Source organism: Denticeps clupeoides, chromosome 5 (assembly GCF_900700375.1).
Source record: "Denticeps clupeoides chromosome 5, fDenClu1.1, whole genome shotgun sequence".
Classification (NCBI taxonomy): domain Eukaryota; kingdom Metazoa; phylum Chordata; class Actinopteri; order Clupeiformes; family Denticipitidae; genus Denticeps; species Denticeps clupeoides.
In genome coordinates, this window is record NC_041711.1 from 8,722,530 (window position 1) to 8,739,759 (window position 17,230).

The following is a 17,230-nucleotide window of genomic DNA, read 5'->3' on the forward strand; positions in this document are numbered from 1 at the left end:
CTGCCAGGGCCACTAAGATGCATTAACCAGCATTTATTAAAATAATGCAGCCATCAAGTTAGGATATTATTTTTATTTTTAAATAATGGCATGAATTCACAGCATTTTTTTAAAAATACAGATGTCACAAGCTGTTACGTCAATTAGTGACAACGCTCGGCTGAATGGCTGCCAGTAGTGCACGTCATGGCTCTGTTGGGCTTTTCTGCAGAAAACGTTGTCCTGAAAGAGCCTGCTCCTGCTTCAGTGCCCTTGCACGGTTCCTGACACTGGAACACTGTTTCACACGCTAACGAACACGTCTGCTTCGTTAGCCATCAGTGTTCACTCGGGCTCTTATTACCTTTGGTAGGGAATGAGCGTTTTTCTGTTGTATTCCACGGAATTGTGAGAAAGAACCCATATTTCTGACTAGCAGACGTTGAAAAGTGAGAAACACAAAACAGACACACACACACAGTTATGGTGGAAGGTCGGGACAGAAGTAGTGATTTACCTCAGGGTTAGAACCAGCGTGTCCTCAGTCGTCGGAGGGGCCGGCAGCTCAATAGAGAATCCTCAGTGGTGCTTCGTCGCGTACAGAAATGTACCGAACACACGTTGAAAATGGCCATTGTCACATGAGCCACTGCTCCTTCTCCTTGTTGAACTGTTCAGCCCACCTTCTCGTAAGATCCAGGTACAGGTCTGGCAAGTGAGGCTGGTAGTCCAGGTACAGCCGGGTCACCGTCTTCTTGGGCACGGCTCTCTCGATCTGCGTGCCCTCGTGCCACTCGTTGAAGGACGTGATGGTGACGATCTCGGGCCGGATGTTGAGTGCCGCCTGCAGGGCCGTCTCGTAATAGCGTCCGTTGACGCGGTTGCGTGTGTTGTGGTTGTTCCACGGACGCACGCTGGTGTCGATGTAGCCCGGCCCCACACTGGGCACGAACAGCAGGTTGTTTCCGTCGCAGAATGCCTTGATGGCCTTCCAGTTCTGGTGGGAGGAGCCAAAGGAGAAGCCATTAGAGGCAAAGTAGGTGTACATGCCATCAAAGCCGGCTGCCAGGATGTCGTGTTTGTGCCGTTCTTCCACGATCAGGGCGATGAAGATGCCATCGTAGGGTGTGCCTCTCAGGCTGTGTGACCCTGTGGGGCTCAAAAGGTCAGACCAGGCCTCTGGCGGGGTCAAATATGAGTCATAGACGTAAAACATAGGCAGGACTTTCCCTGTGCTCGAGGTGAATCTGTAAAACGCTCCATGATCCCCATACCTGCAAGTGGAAGAAAGATTTTAAGTTTTCAATCCAGATGCTGGTACTGTCAAACCAACACAACAAAACACTAGAGGGACTGGGGAACAGGATCAAGGTCCCATGACATGAATTTTTTTTGCTTTTATTTCTGTGTTAGTGTCCCCTAATACTGAATCTGAAGTCTCTTTCTGAAATTCAGCCTTGGTGCAGAATTACAGCCACTTTGATCCAGTCCCACAATAAGATTTCCCCAGGACGTGCCGTTTCCGTGTCTGTAGCTTTAAATCCAAATGAGGTGGAGAGAGTCGGGATGAGAGACCCGAGCGGGCTATAAAAGTTGAGGGAGGTTAGCGGAAATGATGTCAGCACACCATTCACCAACATTCTCAAATCACAATGAGTCTCGGTGGCGGTTTTGCAAAAAAAAAGACAAAACTAAAAAAATACATTTGTGTTCATTTTTACATCCAATCACCAGGCAACTGCAATGCTTTGTACGTTTGGAGTGGAGAGACTGTTTTAGGGGAGGGGTGGAAAATTCACTGAAAAAGCATGAGAAACGGGAGGTAACCTTTCCCCTTATGACAACATGTAGGGACAAATTCCAGATCCAACGGTCTGAGCTGCCGCTCTCTAAATGGCGAAGCAGAATGATCAAAGCACTCTTTATACATATCGCCATTTCTTGCCAGTGCAGGACCATAGACAGGCTAGGGGAACTCGTATTAATGTTAAATAATCTCACTAAGTGACATTTAAAGTAGGAACCAGGTATTAAATGCTGCAAATAAAATTTAAAAAAATTAAATTGCAGAGGCCAAAATGGCAGGTGCATGAACACCAGCAGGGGTTTATCTGTGCATGTGCCTGTTCCAAAATAGCTCTAACATTAGCCATTTTCAACTGAAATATGAGCATTAACAGCGGCTAAATGTCTCTCGGTTGCAGCCTTCAGCATCACATTTAATACAAAATATTTGAAAGTGAAATTCCAATTGGTGAAATGTCTGAAGTGTCCTTTTAAGAGACCAGGTGCTTCTAGGGCCTACGAGCCTCCAGTTCCAGCTGCTACCCACAGCTGGACCCCTACGCTGTCAAGGGGTAAAACAAAGTCCCACAGGGGAGCCGCATCAACTCTGAAGCCTCCACGACCAAACGTACACGCCAGATTACACTGACGTTCTGACTAAAACCAGGACAAAACGCGCTGCGCTTTTCAAGGAGGCGGGTTCTGCCTCTGTAAAGAGGTTTTTGCTGTAAAGGTTTTATTAACAGACGAGAGCTGCATGCGTACAACGTGAGCCAAGCGGGACGTTGGCCAGAAGTGTGGCACGCTGTGTGCTCTTCGTCAAGCGCAGTGGCCCGTGAGCGGCTCTGAGGTGTTCCTACCCGCTGCTACAAAGTAGCCTTTGTCACACGTGAAAGGGCTGAATTTAAAGTCACCCTGAGGAAATATTATCACTTCTGGTCATCCATGAAAGGCCAGTTGTGACACAGGGTCAGGTCAAAAGGCAATCTGGGACTCCACGTCTTCCATTTACTTTAGAAGACTTTACTTTAGAAGACTTTAACTTCTATCTTTAAATAAGGACAGGAAATAAAGTGACATCTATATAGACATGATAATGCCATGCATTAGTGCACCATTCAAACGTGTACATGTAATCTCATAGATAATCCAGTGGTTCTCAAACCTGTCATTTTGATTAGTTCCACCTCTCCCTGTATCTCCATTATGACTGGTATTAAAAACAGCAGCGCAGGCCATATTTAACTAGTTTACACCTAGTTTATACAGGAGCCTATTGTACTCCTAATGGTATTAGCATATTAAGAGTGATAACTGCACGGCATTTAAACACTCAGACACTGTTGCTAATCATCTCGGAGAGGGAGCCTGAGCATTTGGTTTGAGAACCACGGATGCAATGAACAGCATTATAAATGCAGGTCCCTCAGAGTGGGGTGATTGAAGGAGTGCTGACCTGTCAATGATGTATTTAATGTTGTCATGAACAGAATGGTCAGTCCTCCCCTTGTATGGCTGAAGATGAAAAGCAACCTGGAAAACATGGAAGGAAGGTCATGTGTGATGGCGTCGTTTTTTTTTTTTTAAATCTGCCCATTATCCAGTCAATAAAAAAAGCATATTACAGAACAGCACAGCATTCACTTTTGTTGTGTATTTGTGGCCCTTTTAATTTGATGAGGTGTTTTATTCATGAAGCGTGATTTCATTATGCAGAGTGGTTCGCTGTTTTTTGGCTGAAGCCAGGATCATTCACAGCGACGCAGAGGGAAGCAATGTGCACGACTCTTGCTCCAAGCACATTCATTACGCGCCGTCTTCTCTGGATACATATTTCACTCATCTTGAGCCATCAGTTAATGGTCGGTTGTGGCCAACTCTCTCCACACCGTGATTTAGCTCCAGCACCATTTCGGCACAGTCATTCCCTGCGAGAGGTTTCTCCTCAGACTAATTCCCATTCAAATACGAAAAGCTGACTGAATTGTGAGAAAACAGACGACTATTCTAATCTCAGACACCCGTTGTTGCTACCATGGACGTTCCTGAATGACTGAATTTAATAATAATAATTTCTTGTTAGCGCATTAACACTATATTCTGAACTTCTGTTGAAATAATGATGTTATTCACTGCTAATAGACTTGAATATAAAATGACATGAATAGGATGGTAGTAGCCTAGTGGGTAACACACTCGCCTATGAACCAGAAGACCCAGGTTCAAATCCCACTTACTACCATTGTGTCCCTGAGCAAGACACTTAACCCTAAGTTGCTCCAGGGGTACTGTCCCTGTAACTACTGATTGTAAGTCGCTCTGGATAAGGGACGTCTGATAAATGCTGCAAATATAAATATAAAATTTGAATTGAAACTTTTTTTAGTTTAAGCATCTCCCCACTCATTTGACTAAGCTTCTGCACTTAAATATTTGCTCAAACATCTTATTCAAAATTATATGAAATGAAGATCTCCATCTATTCTTTATGCATTTACCACACGACTCTTCCAATAAGCCCAGCGCCAGCGATTTTATTTCAGCCCTATGCCGATCAGACGGATCCGGAATACAGATCGGTGAGGGACAGATCGAGTCAGATGAAGCTGCAGGTTCGCTGATGGGGACAGCAGGTCTCCCTGCACGTATTCAGTAGTCAGGACCTTCTTCTGCAGCTAATTAGCCCTCACGCCTCGCTGGGAGAAATTCGGGTTGGGCTGGCAGGTTGTGTCCTTGGCTGAACTCTGACCCCTACACCGACAAACTTTTAATTGGTGCCTCTGCAATGTAGTGTGGTGTGAACGGAAACCGGTTAAAAAGGCCGCTTGCGTTGTCGTCGTCATAAGGAATGGTTAATGAGCAGTTTTCTCTTCTCGGGGGAGAGGAAGCCTTTTTACATTCATCCATTAATGAACAGGCCGCGGGCAGAACGGTGTATACAGTGACCGTGAATTATATATGACCAAAGGCTCGCCGCTGATGTCCTGATGTCCATCTGGGGGGAAACGGCACTGAGAACTGGAGCTATTATCCAAATGAAGGTAACACCTCACTGGAAGCGTCACCCGAGACTGTGGCCAGCCGAATGGCCGTTGGCGGCATGTGTGACTGTCGGCTCTCTACATTTAGGATACAGTAACAGATGTGCGGCGCCCAGTCCATTTTTTCATTTCATTTTTTTCAACTTCTGTCACAAGTTGAAGGCATCTTCTCAGCAGGATGGATTTTTCCCAAATATACAATATATTATGTGTTTTTATGTAGCCCATTTTGCAGAGTATTTGCAGATATATTGAAATATGAAACAGGCAGGGCTGGCTGACAAAAGACATTTATTTAAAAAAATTAAGGTTACCCTTAAAATTATAATAATCAGCACCAGGCCAGACTGAGTTTCTACTAAAATTTCTACCTAAAAAATGTAACATTTCCTGCTGTTCTTTTTCAATAAAACAGCCTGGGCTCAAAGGTTCAGGCCTTTCTACCCAGTTGCCATGGCAGCGAAGTAGTGGGTGTCCTTGTGTCACAGTGACACAAACTCAGAAGTACAGTACAGTCACTGACTAAGGAAAACTAACGAAAAACGCTCACGGTAAAAATGCTGTGAAGATGGTGATGATGAAGAAGCGATGGCCGAAAGACATTTGCAAAGCATTTTAATTAATTCAGAATGTTGCTGGATTTACGGTTCTTATAATATACACGGTCCCAGAGCAAATTAGCATGAGGTCACCATAAAAAGTGAAGAAGGGAGTGGCCATCTACGGTTGAGTGGCTTGCTACGGCTGCACATATGCACATATAAGATTAGCATGGCCCCTGCGAAAGGATGACACACAAATCCGTGAAGCGCTCCATATTTTTTGGGGCAGTGGTGGCCTAACGGGTAAGGAAGTTGCCCCGTAATCAGAAGGTTGCTGGTTCTAATCACCAATCCGCCAAGGTTCCACTGAGGTTCCACTGATCAAAGCACCGTCCCCACACACTGCTTCCCGGGGCGCATGTCATGGCTGCTCAATGCTCACCAAGGGTGATGGTTAAATACAGAGGACACATTACATTGTGTCACTGTGTGCTGTGCTGCAGTGTTTCACACTTCACTTTCACTTTTCACTAACAATTCACTAATGAAGAAGGTTGTGTACCACTGCAGTATATATAGAAGTGTGACCCCGAGATTAAACTTTATGCAATTGAGCTGTTCAGATAATATTGTCCTCTGATATATTATGTTTATGGCAATTAATTTGAACCCTTATCCAGAGGGACGTACAATCAGTAGTTGTCTTGCTCAGGGACACAATGGTAATAAGTGGGGTTTAAACCTGGGACGTTGTGGTCTTCTGGGTTATAAACTGACTTTTTAGTTTCCATGAAGGATTTGAATGATGACATTAGCCCTGATTAGCTAGAATCCCCCCAACCCAGGTGAGTGAGGGAGCTCCATCTCCACATCTCACAGTGAGAGATGTCATTTAATCACACATAAAGCCTTTCTGATCAATAATCATGCGTTGCGGTTTATTAAAAGTACAGTCCTGTCCTCGGGCCGTACGCACTGTACAAGGAAACTACTACAAAGCATTTCCCTGTCAACAAATAAATCTGAACGATCTCTGTGTCTGCAGCGAGCGGACGGGAGTGAACTAATGGAATTGTACAGCGAGACGGCCACTCGCTTCCTCCGAAATCGCTGGCCGCCCACCCGGGACCCTCTCGGTGACATGGCCTACTTACTGTCAGGAACATTTACAGCACCTTAGGGCCTGCACTGTTCAGGGAAGCAAACTGAGTCATGGGAGCCACAGCACGCACACGCGCGAAAACACGGCTTCCCGCAGCCCTGCGGACGCCGAGGACGCTTTCTGTCCCCTCCCCGTTTTTGCCGATCAGTTGCACAGCTTTGCTGTGTAACATGGGTGCCACATTTATTACTAGATATAAAGTGCTGCATGTTGGTAAAGTGGCTCGGCGCAGTTAAAGTTTATGTGGATTTTGTTTGGCTCTGTTAAATCAATAACAGTTTGGCTGAAATGGAGCAGCGCGATGACAAGCCACCACTTTATGTGACAGTCTGGACTTGGCACAGGCCGCGGCTCAGATTGTCCAGACGTCTTAAGAGCTGCTGGGGAACTTACATCCTCGGCGGACTCAGCTGATTCCATGACAAACCCCCTCTGCCACGCCCGATCAGATGTGACAGAAGTGGCCAGAGGACAAAAGATGACAGACCATTGCGTGTAGGTCAAAATATTAGCCTCTTATTCCCATAGGACATGCTTTAAAACAATTTTTTTGTGTATATGTAGAATCTGATTTCTTTTTTTCTTGAATGATCCAAAACAACAGTGTACGATGACAATTGCTGTTAGTTGGCGTCACACTAAAATCAAGGCCTGAACATTCAACCCAGCTGTAAAACACACTAACAACATCACCACAACATAGTGACTTTGCTCAGTCCCTGAAAATGGCTCACACATCACAAAGTGTGGAAGCTCATCTAGATGTATAACGCCAGGTCATCCATACAGTCTGGGAATATAGCCCCTGGAGAAGTTACGAGTTGAGGACAACTGACACAGCAGCAGTGGGGATTCAGGTACAACACGGCATCTTGTTTCTAAAATCAACTATGCTTTTACAGTCAAAATTTGCTTTTTTGAAAAATATATGGCATTATTAGCCAATTGCATATAGTTCATTCATGCAAAGACTGCTTCTGGTTGTTATTATATAATGACAAAGCTAATAACACAATTTAATCATATACACATATCATTTGTATCGTGTAAATTAGAAATGAATATTTCAATTAAGCATCCTAACTGTCTATTTGCACCCATGGTGAAGCTCGCATGGCATGCTGCATCTCATTTTGGATCTCTGCAGCAGATGCATTATTTCTAAGCCTCCAGCTCAACTGGCGGAGGAGGAGGAGCAGGAACATCTTGAGGCCAATAGCTGTAGCATGAAACCCCGCATTTCCCTGATCCACAGTCCCTTTGTGAAAAGCCAGGGCTCCAAGGACAACTCTGAGCAGCAGACCTTCATTTCTATTCACAGCAGTGCAAACTGATACTAATTTTACCTTAATTTTACATAGACTTTAATTAAATGAATCCAACAGAGTGACAGAGTTAAATAATTTCTATTCTTTTTCATTTTTCAAATCATTGTTTCTGCTAATGAGGAGGAGAGCGGCCTATAGAAGTTGAGCGGGAATTCCTGGAAATGACGTCATCAACATCATTCACCAACCACAATGTTTGCGCAGACAGGAAGTCGTGTCTGCGTTTTTCCAGAAAAATAAAATGAACCCACTGGTTCTTCAGAGTCTCGCATGACGGAACTACGAAAACACATTTGTGCTCATTTTTACGTGCAATCATTGAGCAATTGCAATGCTTCGTATGTTTGGAAGCCATCACGGTTGGAGATAATGTTTCAGAGGCAGGGCGGGAAATTCTCTGGGCGGACAAAGCATGAGAAACGGGAAGTAACCTTTCCTATTATGACATCATAAGGGGACAAATTCCAGATCCGACCGTCTGAGCTGCTGCTCTCTAAACGGCGAAACAGAATGGTCAAAACACTCTTTACACCTATCGCCCTTTCTAGCCACTGCAGGACCATAGACAGGCTAGAGGAACTCGAATTAATGTTAAGTAATCTCGCAAAGTGACCTTTTCATGATAGGGGCCCTTTAAGTAAAGCATGAATATTCATGGTATTTCATATAGGGAGATGTTTTAGTGAACCTAGCCTAATATAAAGCAGGCACTTTGTGTTGCATGCCTTATTTAAGTGAAGTGATTGTCACATGTGATACACAGCAGCACAGTACACGGTGCACACAGTGAAATTTGTCCTCTGCATTTAACCCATCACCCAGAGTGAGCAATGGGCAGCCATGACAGGCGACAGGGGAGCAGTGTGTGGAGACGGTGCTTTGCTCCGTGGCACCTCAGTGGCACCTTGGCAGAACGGGATTTGAACCGGCAACCTTCTAATTATGGGGCCGCTTCCTTAACCACTAGGCCACCACTGCCCCCCTTAAAGCTGTAAGGTGGAGGCCAGTCTTTTGTCACCACCTTCATCACTGTTTGTGTTGTTTTAATGTTGGCATCATTCTTCATCTTTTATGCTTACATTTGTTAATCTTAGAATGATATTTAGATTGTGTTGACTGCATTGAATTAATTCGAATGATTAATGCACTTAACCCTATACAAATAGTTATATATAAATTATGTAAACATTTTTCATGTGTCCTATTTACAGATTTCAAGGTTTCTTATTCCCATGGCAACTATTTAATCATGTTCTTCTCATATTTAATGCATGACAATAAAAGAGTTCATATAATTTACCTCAAAATACTATTAATTAATTAATCTGTTGCCTTAATTTTACTGACTAGATACAGTCTGCTAGGAAAAGTGAGAGGAAATGTCCATTTTGGAACGCACTAATTAGAGAAGCTGACAAGACACCAAAAACATTTTTTAAATCTGTATTTAAATAATAATTAGCTGCATGCATGCTTCTACTGTTTGGCTGCCCGCTTTCATGAAACAAGATGATTTGCCCTGTTAAAATGCTGCATTATTGATGCTGCTCAGCTGGAGAGAAACGCTTTAAAAGGTTCAGACTCCCTCATTCATGGGCAAGTGAAGCGTCTCTTTAATAACGCACCACCAGTCAGCCTGAAGATGAAGATCCTCCATCATCAACACAAGCAAAATTTCCCAACACGGAGCCCAGGCTGCACAAGGCATTCAGCTGAGGATCTGGCCGGGGGGACTTCTGGGAGCTTTGCTTCGGGTGGGCTGCCATCCCACTTCTTAATGAGCCGAGTGCATCTGACATTACTCGTGTCACGTTACTAAGGAAGCAGCCCTTTAAACATTTCATGAAGGCCTACGGTGGACAGATGAAGCGGAGAGAATGGACGCAGATGGCGTCTCTCAGATGCCATTTTCTGACCTAATTGGCTTTTTTGGTCAATTGCTCAGTGAAACTACTAGCTGTCTGCAGAAAAAAAATCTTTAAAACGGCACGAGCTTCAGAGCAGGGTTCTTACACATTTTTGCAAAATTATTTCCATGACTTTTACTCAATTTCAGCACAAATGTGAAAAAAAAAGCTTTTTAATGACCATCAGAGGGAATTTTGAAATATGAATCCTATTATAACACGTTATGCAACCCCGGCATGTGCCGTCTCACCTTCAGGCTGTGACGATGTGCGGCATCCAGCAGAGCCGGTACCAAATCCTCAGTGGACTCCCCGTTGTCATCCGCAAGACCGGGGGGGTACCAGGACACCACCAACACCCCTACGACCAAGCAGAACATCACGTCACCTTTAATATTTCTGCTGTGTACTATTTTAAAGGGGGCTTAAAGTAGGATGAATGGAGTGTATGATGTGGCTTTGGATTATAATGGGGGGATGGCCCTCGCCGAAATCCAGCCGGTGGTCTTTCATTCCACCGTGATGTACAGTTGTACGGTAAAAGGTGGTGAAACTTCCCGTCATTAGATGGGCTGGACAAAGACACACCAGTCAAACCCGGCCCGGCCCTCTGGTGCTACACTAGCTTGCCCGGTCCTCCCCGCCCCACTCAGCCCCAGCGCCACAATAATCCTGCCCCAAATTTCGGCCTTATTTACATATGAAGGTAAAAAATGTCCAGAACCTGCCGCCGCCGCCTCCATCTGCTCCATGTGCGACTCCAGCACCTCGGGGTCTCGGGAGCTGTACGGACCCAGTTCCGGGTAGAAGCTGCAGCCCAGGTCCTCCGGCGGGGCGTGCCTCCCCTTCGGGTAGCTGGCCGCGATCTTAGGGTCCCAGTGCGGGACCAGGACATGGTCCCAGTGCAGGTACTTGCCGTCCATCTGCGGGCTGCCGTACCACATGTAGTAGAAGATGTGCACGTCGTAGAAGATGCTCCTGTCCGGGCCGGAGTGGGACAGGACCACCTTGGTGTGACCGCCGGGGGACGCGGGGCGCCGGTCCACGGGCATGGGGTCTAAGCCCGGGGCCAGATCGGAGAAGCCGTCGCTGGGCTTCAGGGTTCTCAAGCCCATCATGGTCCCGAAGACGAAGAGGGTGAAGAGGAAAAGAGCCACGCAGGCTTTCCTCCGGAGGCGAGCCATGCTTCACTTAATTATGCCAATTAGAGCGCGGGAAAGTTGACCCAGCCTGCAGCCCCGCCTCCGGAATCCGCCGATGATGATGATGATGATGATGCGGTGCTGTCTCGAGGTTGGACATTTCTTGGATCTACATGGTTGCGGTTATTGCGCGTTGCTCCACGTTCCATTCGCATTTTCCACAGTCGCGTCGCAACTTTTTCCAAAAAATATTATTTTACTGTTGTGATCGACAACGCGGAAAAAGAGGATACCTCCATCTTCCAGCAGCCGCTGCGCGCCCCGCTAATCGATACTCTCGGTACATGGTTCCACGGCGGCGGAACAGTCGTCACCCGTGTCGTTTTCACGCGTCGCCGTGTCACGCCACATCGCGTTATATTTCAGCTGGTAAAAATCCCCGGTGATGGCCGAGAATGCTGGCCTTTCCAGAAGAAGCCTTTACATGAACTGAAGCTGATAGCGGCGTTGCCAGGTCTGGGTCACAAACGCGACCCAGTGGCCAATAGAAACGGAGCAACGGCAAATCAAAACCAGCGCAATGTCCAATAAAATCATCATATCACCGAACGTCCCTCCCATAACAAATCCTACTCGTCTTTAAAGGGAAACATGATAATTACGTTTGGAGGAGAGGGCAAAATGGGTCGAAGGCCCGTTTAATATTTATTATATGGAGGGTTCATTGTAAAGTTATACATATGAAACTTTAAAAAACGATGCGAGACATGTACAGAATGCTTCGGTGTGCAAAATTTCAAAAGCTCCGAGATCCTCACGGAAACAGCGGACCTGGCAACCCTTTTAATGTCGCTCCTGACATGCTATACGGAGGCGGGGCTGTGGGCGTGGCTTGGCTTGGCCAGAATCAGAGGAAGAGGCGCCATCTTCGGGGGCAAATGAACCCTATCCCTCCCAGTTCACTTTCAAAAACTGGTACTCCGTTGCTTTGCAGTGAACTCGTTATTATTGTGACAGGCCATGGCCTAAAACTCAGTGACAGGAGGATATTCAGGGCACCTCGATATCTTCCTTTATATGAAAATGATCTGGGGTTGTACAACAAGACTGATGATCATTCCATTTGGATTGTAGATTGGAGTCAAATCACCAAACAGATCATAATTTTCATAATGTTTTTCTGTGAAAATGTTTTTATATATATATGACCTTTGTCCCAGATAAGAATTCATAACTTCAGACAATAAAGAAATGCCTCAAAAACTTTCAGAATCTACAATGAACAGTTCCTTCTGATATCAGTAGAAAAAGAAGTATTGTTTTGAAATATAAAATTATGTTTTTTTAAAAGTTGTGTCCAGGGTTCTTCTCAACTGTAAGATTTTTAGAAAAACATGATTTAAACATTTTTAAAGTATATCTTGATCACCTCTGCCTCGTTTCTTGGTCTTAAAGGAGAAAATTGTGCTCAAGTACAGGTAATCCTTCTACCTCTTTTTCTGGAATCTGGTATTCTCAACCATAACAGGTCAACATTGTACCGAGGAAAAAATACATAATTATCTTTTTTAAGAGAACAATCTTTTTTTTTTCTTTTAATTACATGGCTTAACACTACAACTATGCTGATAAAATAAAATAACAAAAACCATTAGATCTTATGTAGTCAATACGCAGTGAATACCTATGCTATAGAGGTGAAATAACTTTAGTTTCTTTTTATTTATTAAATAATGTATTTAATACTTAAGTTTTTAAGATAAAAAAAAAAACAGATTAAAAGACTAAAAAAACCTGTTACAAACTTTTGCCTCTATTCTAATGAAGGTATATATGTTGTTTTAGAACATAATTTATATGTGAGTGTCACGGCCAATACACCTCCAGCCCAGCAGAGAGTGCCGGGGAGACGGCAACCCGGAATCGGAAGTGAGAGGGGGCAGAGCCAAGTATAAAAGCTAGGTGACACTGAGGAGACACTGCCCGCTCTTTGACGAATTTATTTCCAGAGACGCCAGCCCTATTTCCCCATGCTCGACTGATTAGGTATTCATGACCACGACCTTTGCCTGTCCCCGACCTAGAACTTTGCCTGCCCCTCTTGTGACGACGATCGCTAAACGGATTCCCCATTGTGACCACGACCTTCACTCCTCCCCCTTCCTGCCATGATTGGTGGGCTGTAATAGGGAAGAGGATTCAAAATGCCGTCTGCTTTGGGAAGTGAAGAGAGGGTCTTGTTGGTGAAGCGAAGAGAGTGTTGGTGTGAAGCAAGAAGACCAGGGACATAGCAAATGGGACATAGGAGCAGAAACTCCAAAACAATGCAACAGCACTTATGGCTAACCGTTTATTACAAACAAAGACATAGAAACAACAAAACACACACAAAACAGGGTTGGGCAGTCTATGTTATTCTTGTCCTCTGGCCATATTCCTTCACTTCACAGCACTTCCTTCTTGATTCACACCAACACTTTTTTTTTTTTTACAAACAGTGCTTTTATTAACAGTGAGCTAACAGGTACAATAACACAGCGGACTCAGCCCAGCTAACCAACATCAATACAGCTTAAAGGAAGGGGTGGTCCAGCGGGGATAACTCAAACACGCACATAAGTTAACAAAAAGGGCACATAAAGCTAACAGGCAAACAACAAATGGTCTATCACACAAAGCAACAAGACACACGAATGAGAGCCCCAACGGAGCTCCTTGCAGATCTCTGTGGACCCTGGGGACCTCCTGAATACCGTCCGAAGTCTCTTTAGATAGATGGAGCTGACCAATGGCAGATGGTAGGTGGAGCTGGTAGGCTTCAACTCCTCCCTCGAAGTCAACCTAAAAGAGACATGACACAAAAACAGGGCCAGCCACGCAGAACATGTGGGAGCATACGTCCAGGGATGTAACATGGGTGGGCCCTAAATCTTGGTGATACACTGGAGCTGAAAAGTGAAAGTGATTGTCATTGTGAAACACTGCAGCACAGAACACGGTGCATAGAATGAAATGTTTTGTCTGTATTTAACCATCACCGTTGGTGAGCAGTGGGCAGCCATGACAGGCGCCCGGGGAGAAATGTGTGGGGACGGTGCTTTGCTCAGTGTCACCTTGGCGGTTCGGGATTAAAAACCACAACTTCTGAGTCAGTTTCCTTACTTTCTAGGCCACCATTGCACTTCAGGTGCTGCTCAGAATGACCCCACCCCTAATACTGTGCAGCTATAGAAGCAACAGATTGCTTTAGTATGAGCTGTTCTGCCATGGCATTGCTGAGCAGTTTACAGGACCGTCAGCAAAAGGGACTTTCATCACAGACGAACCACAAACCAGAGAAAACAAAATAACGCATTATATAGCCTGCAAGCAAGTTTGTTACATTTACATTTACGGCATTTGGCAGACGCCCTTATCCAGAGCGACTTACAACGTGCTTTCAAGTTACCATCGATGAAGAGATCAATTCTGGTTCACTAGGACTCCTAACTATGAATACAATCTTTTTATTCGCTCTGTTGTATATTCTGCACACAAGTACGACAATAAGAAGGTTACAAGTTCATCTAAATATTCTCTAAAGAGGAAGGTCTTGAGCTGTCGTTTGAAGGTGCTCAGTGACTGATCTGTTTTGACCTCGAGGGGAAGTTCATTCCACCACCGAGGGGCCAAGACGGAGAAGAGTCTAGATGAATTTTTTCCTTTTACCTTCAGAGATGGAGGGACCAGGCGAGCAGTACTGGAGGCTCGGAGTATACGAGGTGCAGTGCGAGGTGTAATAAGGGCTGTGAGGTAGGATGGGGCTACTCCATGTTTGGCTTTGTAGGCCAGCATCAGTATTTTGAATCTGATGCGTGCAGCTACTGGGAGCCAGTGGAGGGAACGTAGCAGAGGAGTGGTGTGGGAGAATTTGGGAAGGTTGAAGATCAGTCGTGCTGCAGCATTTTGTATGAGTTGTAGAGGTCGGACACAACCAAGCCACTGAGGACACAGGTGACTGTGTATTTCTTGGTGCCGGTAAATGGGGAAGCGCCATCAGTGCGGACAACCAGACAGGTTGATCCACTGTGTTGGGTTAATGTAACAAAAACCCTAAATTTACCTAAACTGTATTTTCATGAAACGATGACACTTTGTGTATTCATAACAGCAATACAACATTGCTCTGTAGACATTGGCCTATAGAAGACCATACAGTTTACATTTTTTTACAGTTTACAGTTGTTTACATTTTTTTACAGTTTACAGTTGTTTACATTTTTTGCCACATTCACTTATTTATGTGTGTTTTAAACTTCAGAATATTCAATGATTAATTCAGAGTTAGTCTTGGGAAGATGAAACACTACTTTCACTACTAACTAAAACTTGTACCATAGTGTCAAATCCACTGGTCTTCATGGTGTGAACACCAAAGACCATTTTTCCTGCTTTAAACTGTCAAACTTTTCTATGGACTACATGTATATTTCTCTATTTCTATTATGTATTCATAACAATATCTCCAAACAGAGATATAAAGGACATGTAATGTTCTAATGCAGCAGTGCTGCAGATGGGGTGCATCTTGTTTCCATCGCTGCTTTTCGTCCTTCAGTTTCCTGTCTGGGTAAAAGATGTCCTTGGCAAAGCAAACACTTGACATGTGACAGCGCTGGTTTCTAAGCAACTGCAAGCATTAGGGACACTTAAACAACAGAAGAAGTAATGTCTTACACTTTGTGTCCAACGACCCCTGAGGTCATTTTCAGACATTTCCACAAAACAGCTAAGTATGACGTTACATGACATTTAACAAAAGAGGAGGCACGGCATTCCTACTTCAGGGACGTGGTAAATGAAGAAAAAAGTGATAAAATATTAATAATAATAATGACATTTACTGTTTCACATTTACAAATAAAATTAGAGCTAGTTGAGACTAGTCTATAGTGTATAATTTTTTAGATATGTTATAATCTCTGTTTATGTAATGACATATAATCTCTGTTTATGTAATGACATTTTTGCTCAAATTGTATCCGCTAGGGGGCAGAATATCATCAGTTATTGCCCCTCATGGCTACGTTCAAGCCCATGTCTCTGGGTGCGGGGCAGATGGTCATTTACAGAAGAGAGAACCTGACATATCTTACTGTTACAGGACCGACGTGTGTTAATGGCATTTTTCTCATTTAATTTTCAGTCCGTCCTGAACCACGAGTCCCTCTCATGATAACTCTCTTCTACTTTTTCAGTATACCTCTTTTGAAAAAAAATAATTAAATGTGGGAAATTATCCAGTGACCTCCAGCAGCACAGCTCTGTCCGTGGTGCTGAAATTTTATCTCACTCATCCATTCACTTAAAATTTACCAGAGGTGGCAAAAGTGCAAACATCCCTCAAGCAGAAGAACAGATACTGCAGTTAAAAATACTGAAGTACTGGTTCAACATCCTCAAAAAAGTAAACATACTGAAGTTAAACTCTAGAACATATTTAAAGTACTAAAGTAAAAAGTAGCCACGTGAAGGACAAAATAAGATCTTTTGGTTAAAGTTAGCTGGCCCTCATGTCAGATTAACGCTACTGAAAAATTATGAAAGTTAATTTTCCATGACCTCTGACATATGTGTCATGTGATATATGGTGCTCTTAAAGTAAAAGTAAGATGATCACAAAAAAATGGATGGATGATAATGGTAAGATTGCCAATCCTTAAGAACGTTCATGATTATGTGTAAGACTTTGGGTGAGTGTGTAAGAGTGATCTTGAAAAAAAGGTTTTGAAAGTTCCAACGGCATGTCCTCCATGGACTCAAATGAATCTAGAGTAAAGACTGTTTGGAAAGGAAATAGAAAGAACAGATATTCGTGCAAAAAATGTATGTAGAAGTATTTGCAGAGGTCACTGTACAGTTCACTGACTGCATGTTCACATGTACGATAGAAAACCAGTGAAGGCCAGTAAAACCACTGTTTACCTGGCTGTAACAAAACCCCATCAAATACAGATCAAATATTGATTACCTCGAATAACACTTTACTGCAGAATTCCCATTATTTTCAGGAAACAATGACGTGATGTGTACAGAGAACGAGGCTCTCTTGTATTGTATTGCTGAGAAGCAATACAATATTGTTCTCCATTGGTAGACTTGTTCATTACCTTCTAGATTTGGGAGAGAACAACCCACAGTTTTTGAACCACATTTTCTACACATTCAACATGTTCTTATTATTTCTACCTGAACAATTGGGAAATGAAACATTCGTTTTGCTACTGCCTACTACAGTAGAGGTTTTAGGTACAGTAAGTGGATTGTCTACGGATGATTTTTCACACTGTGTCACTTTCACATGG

The 17,230-nt window shown here is 43.9% G+C and overlaps 1 protein-coding gene and 1 pseudogene across 2 annotated transcripts; one reads left to right on the forward strand and one right to left on the reverse strand.

The window, feature by feature from the left end:
• Window positions 1-58: 58 nt before the first annotated feature.
• Window positions 59-11,410, reverse strand: maneal (mannosidase endo-alpha like). 2 transcript variants are annotated; one of them, XM_028980383.1, is made up of 4 exons: window positions 10,469-11,410; window positions 9,996-10,105; window positions 3,221-3,297; window positions 59-976 (listed from the first exon to the last, which is right to left on the reverse strand). In XM_028980383.1, exons 1-4 carry the CDS (start codon window positions 10,926-10,928, stop codon window positions 724-726), a joined length of 900 nt encoding a protein of 299 aa, XP_028836216.1. In that variant the 5' UTR covers window positions 10,929-11,410; the 3' UTR covers window positions 59-723. The 2 variants fall into 2 exon arrangements, with proteins under 2 accessions (XP_028836216.1, XP_028836215.1); XM_028980382.1 differs by having other exon boundaries at window positions 59-1,253.
• Window positions 5,536-5,628, forward strand: LOC114791384 (uncharacterized; annotated as a pseudogene).
• Window positions 11,411-17,230: the final 5,820 nt, after the last annotated feature.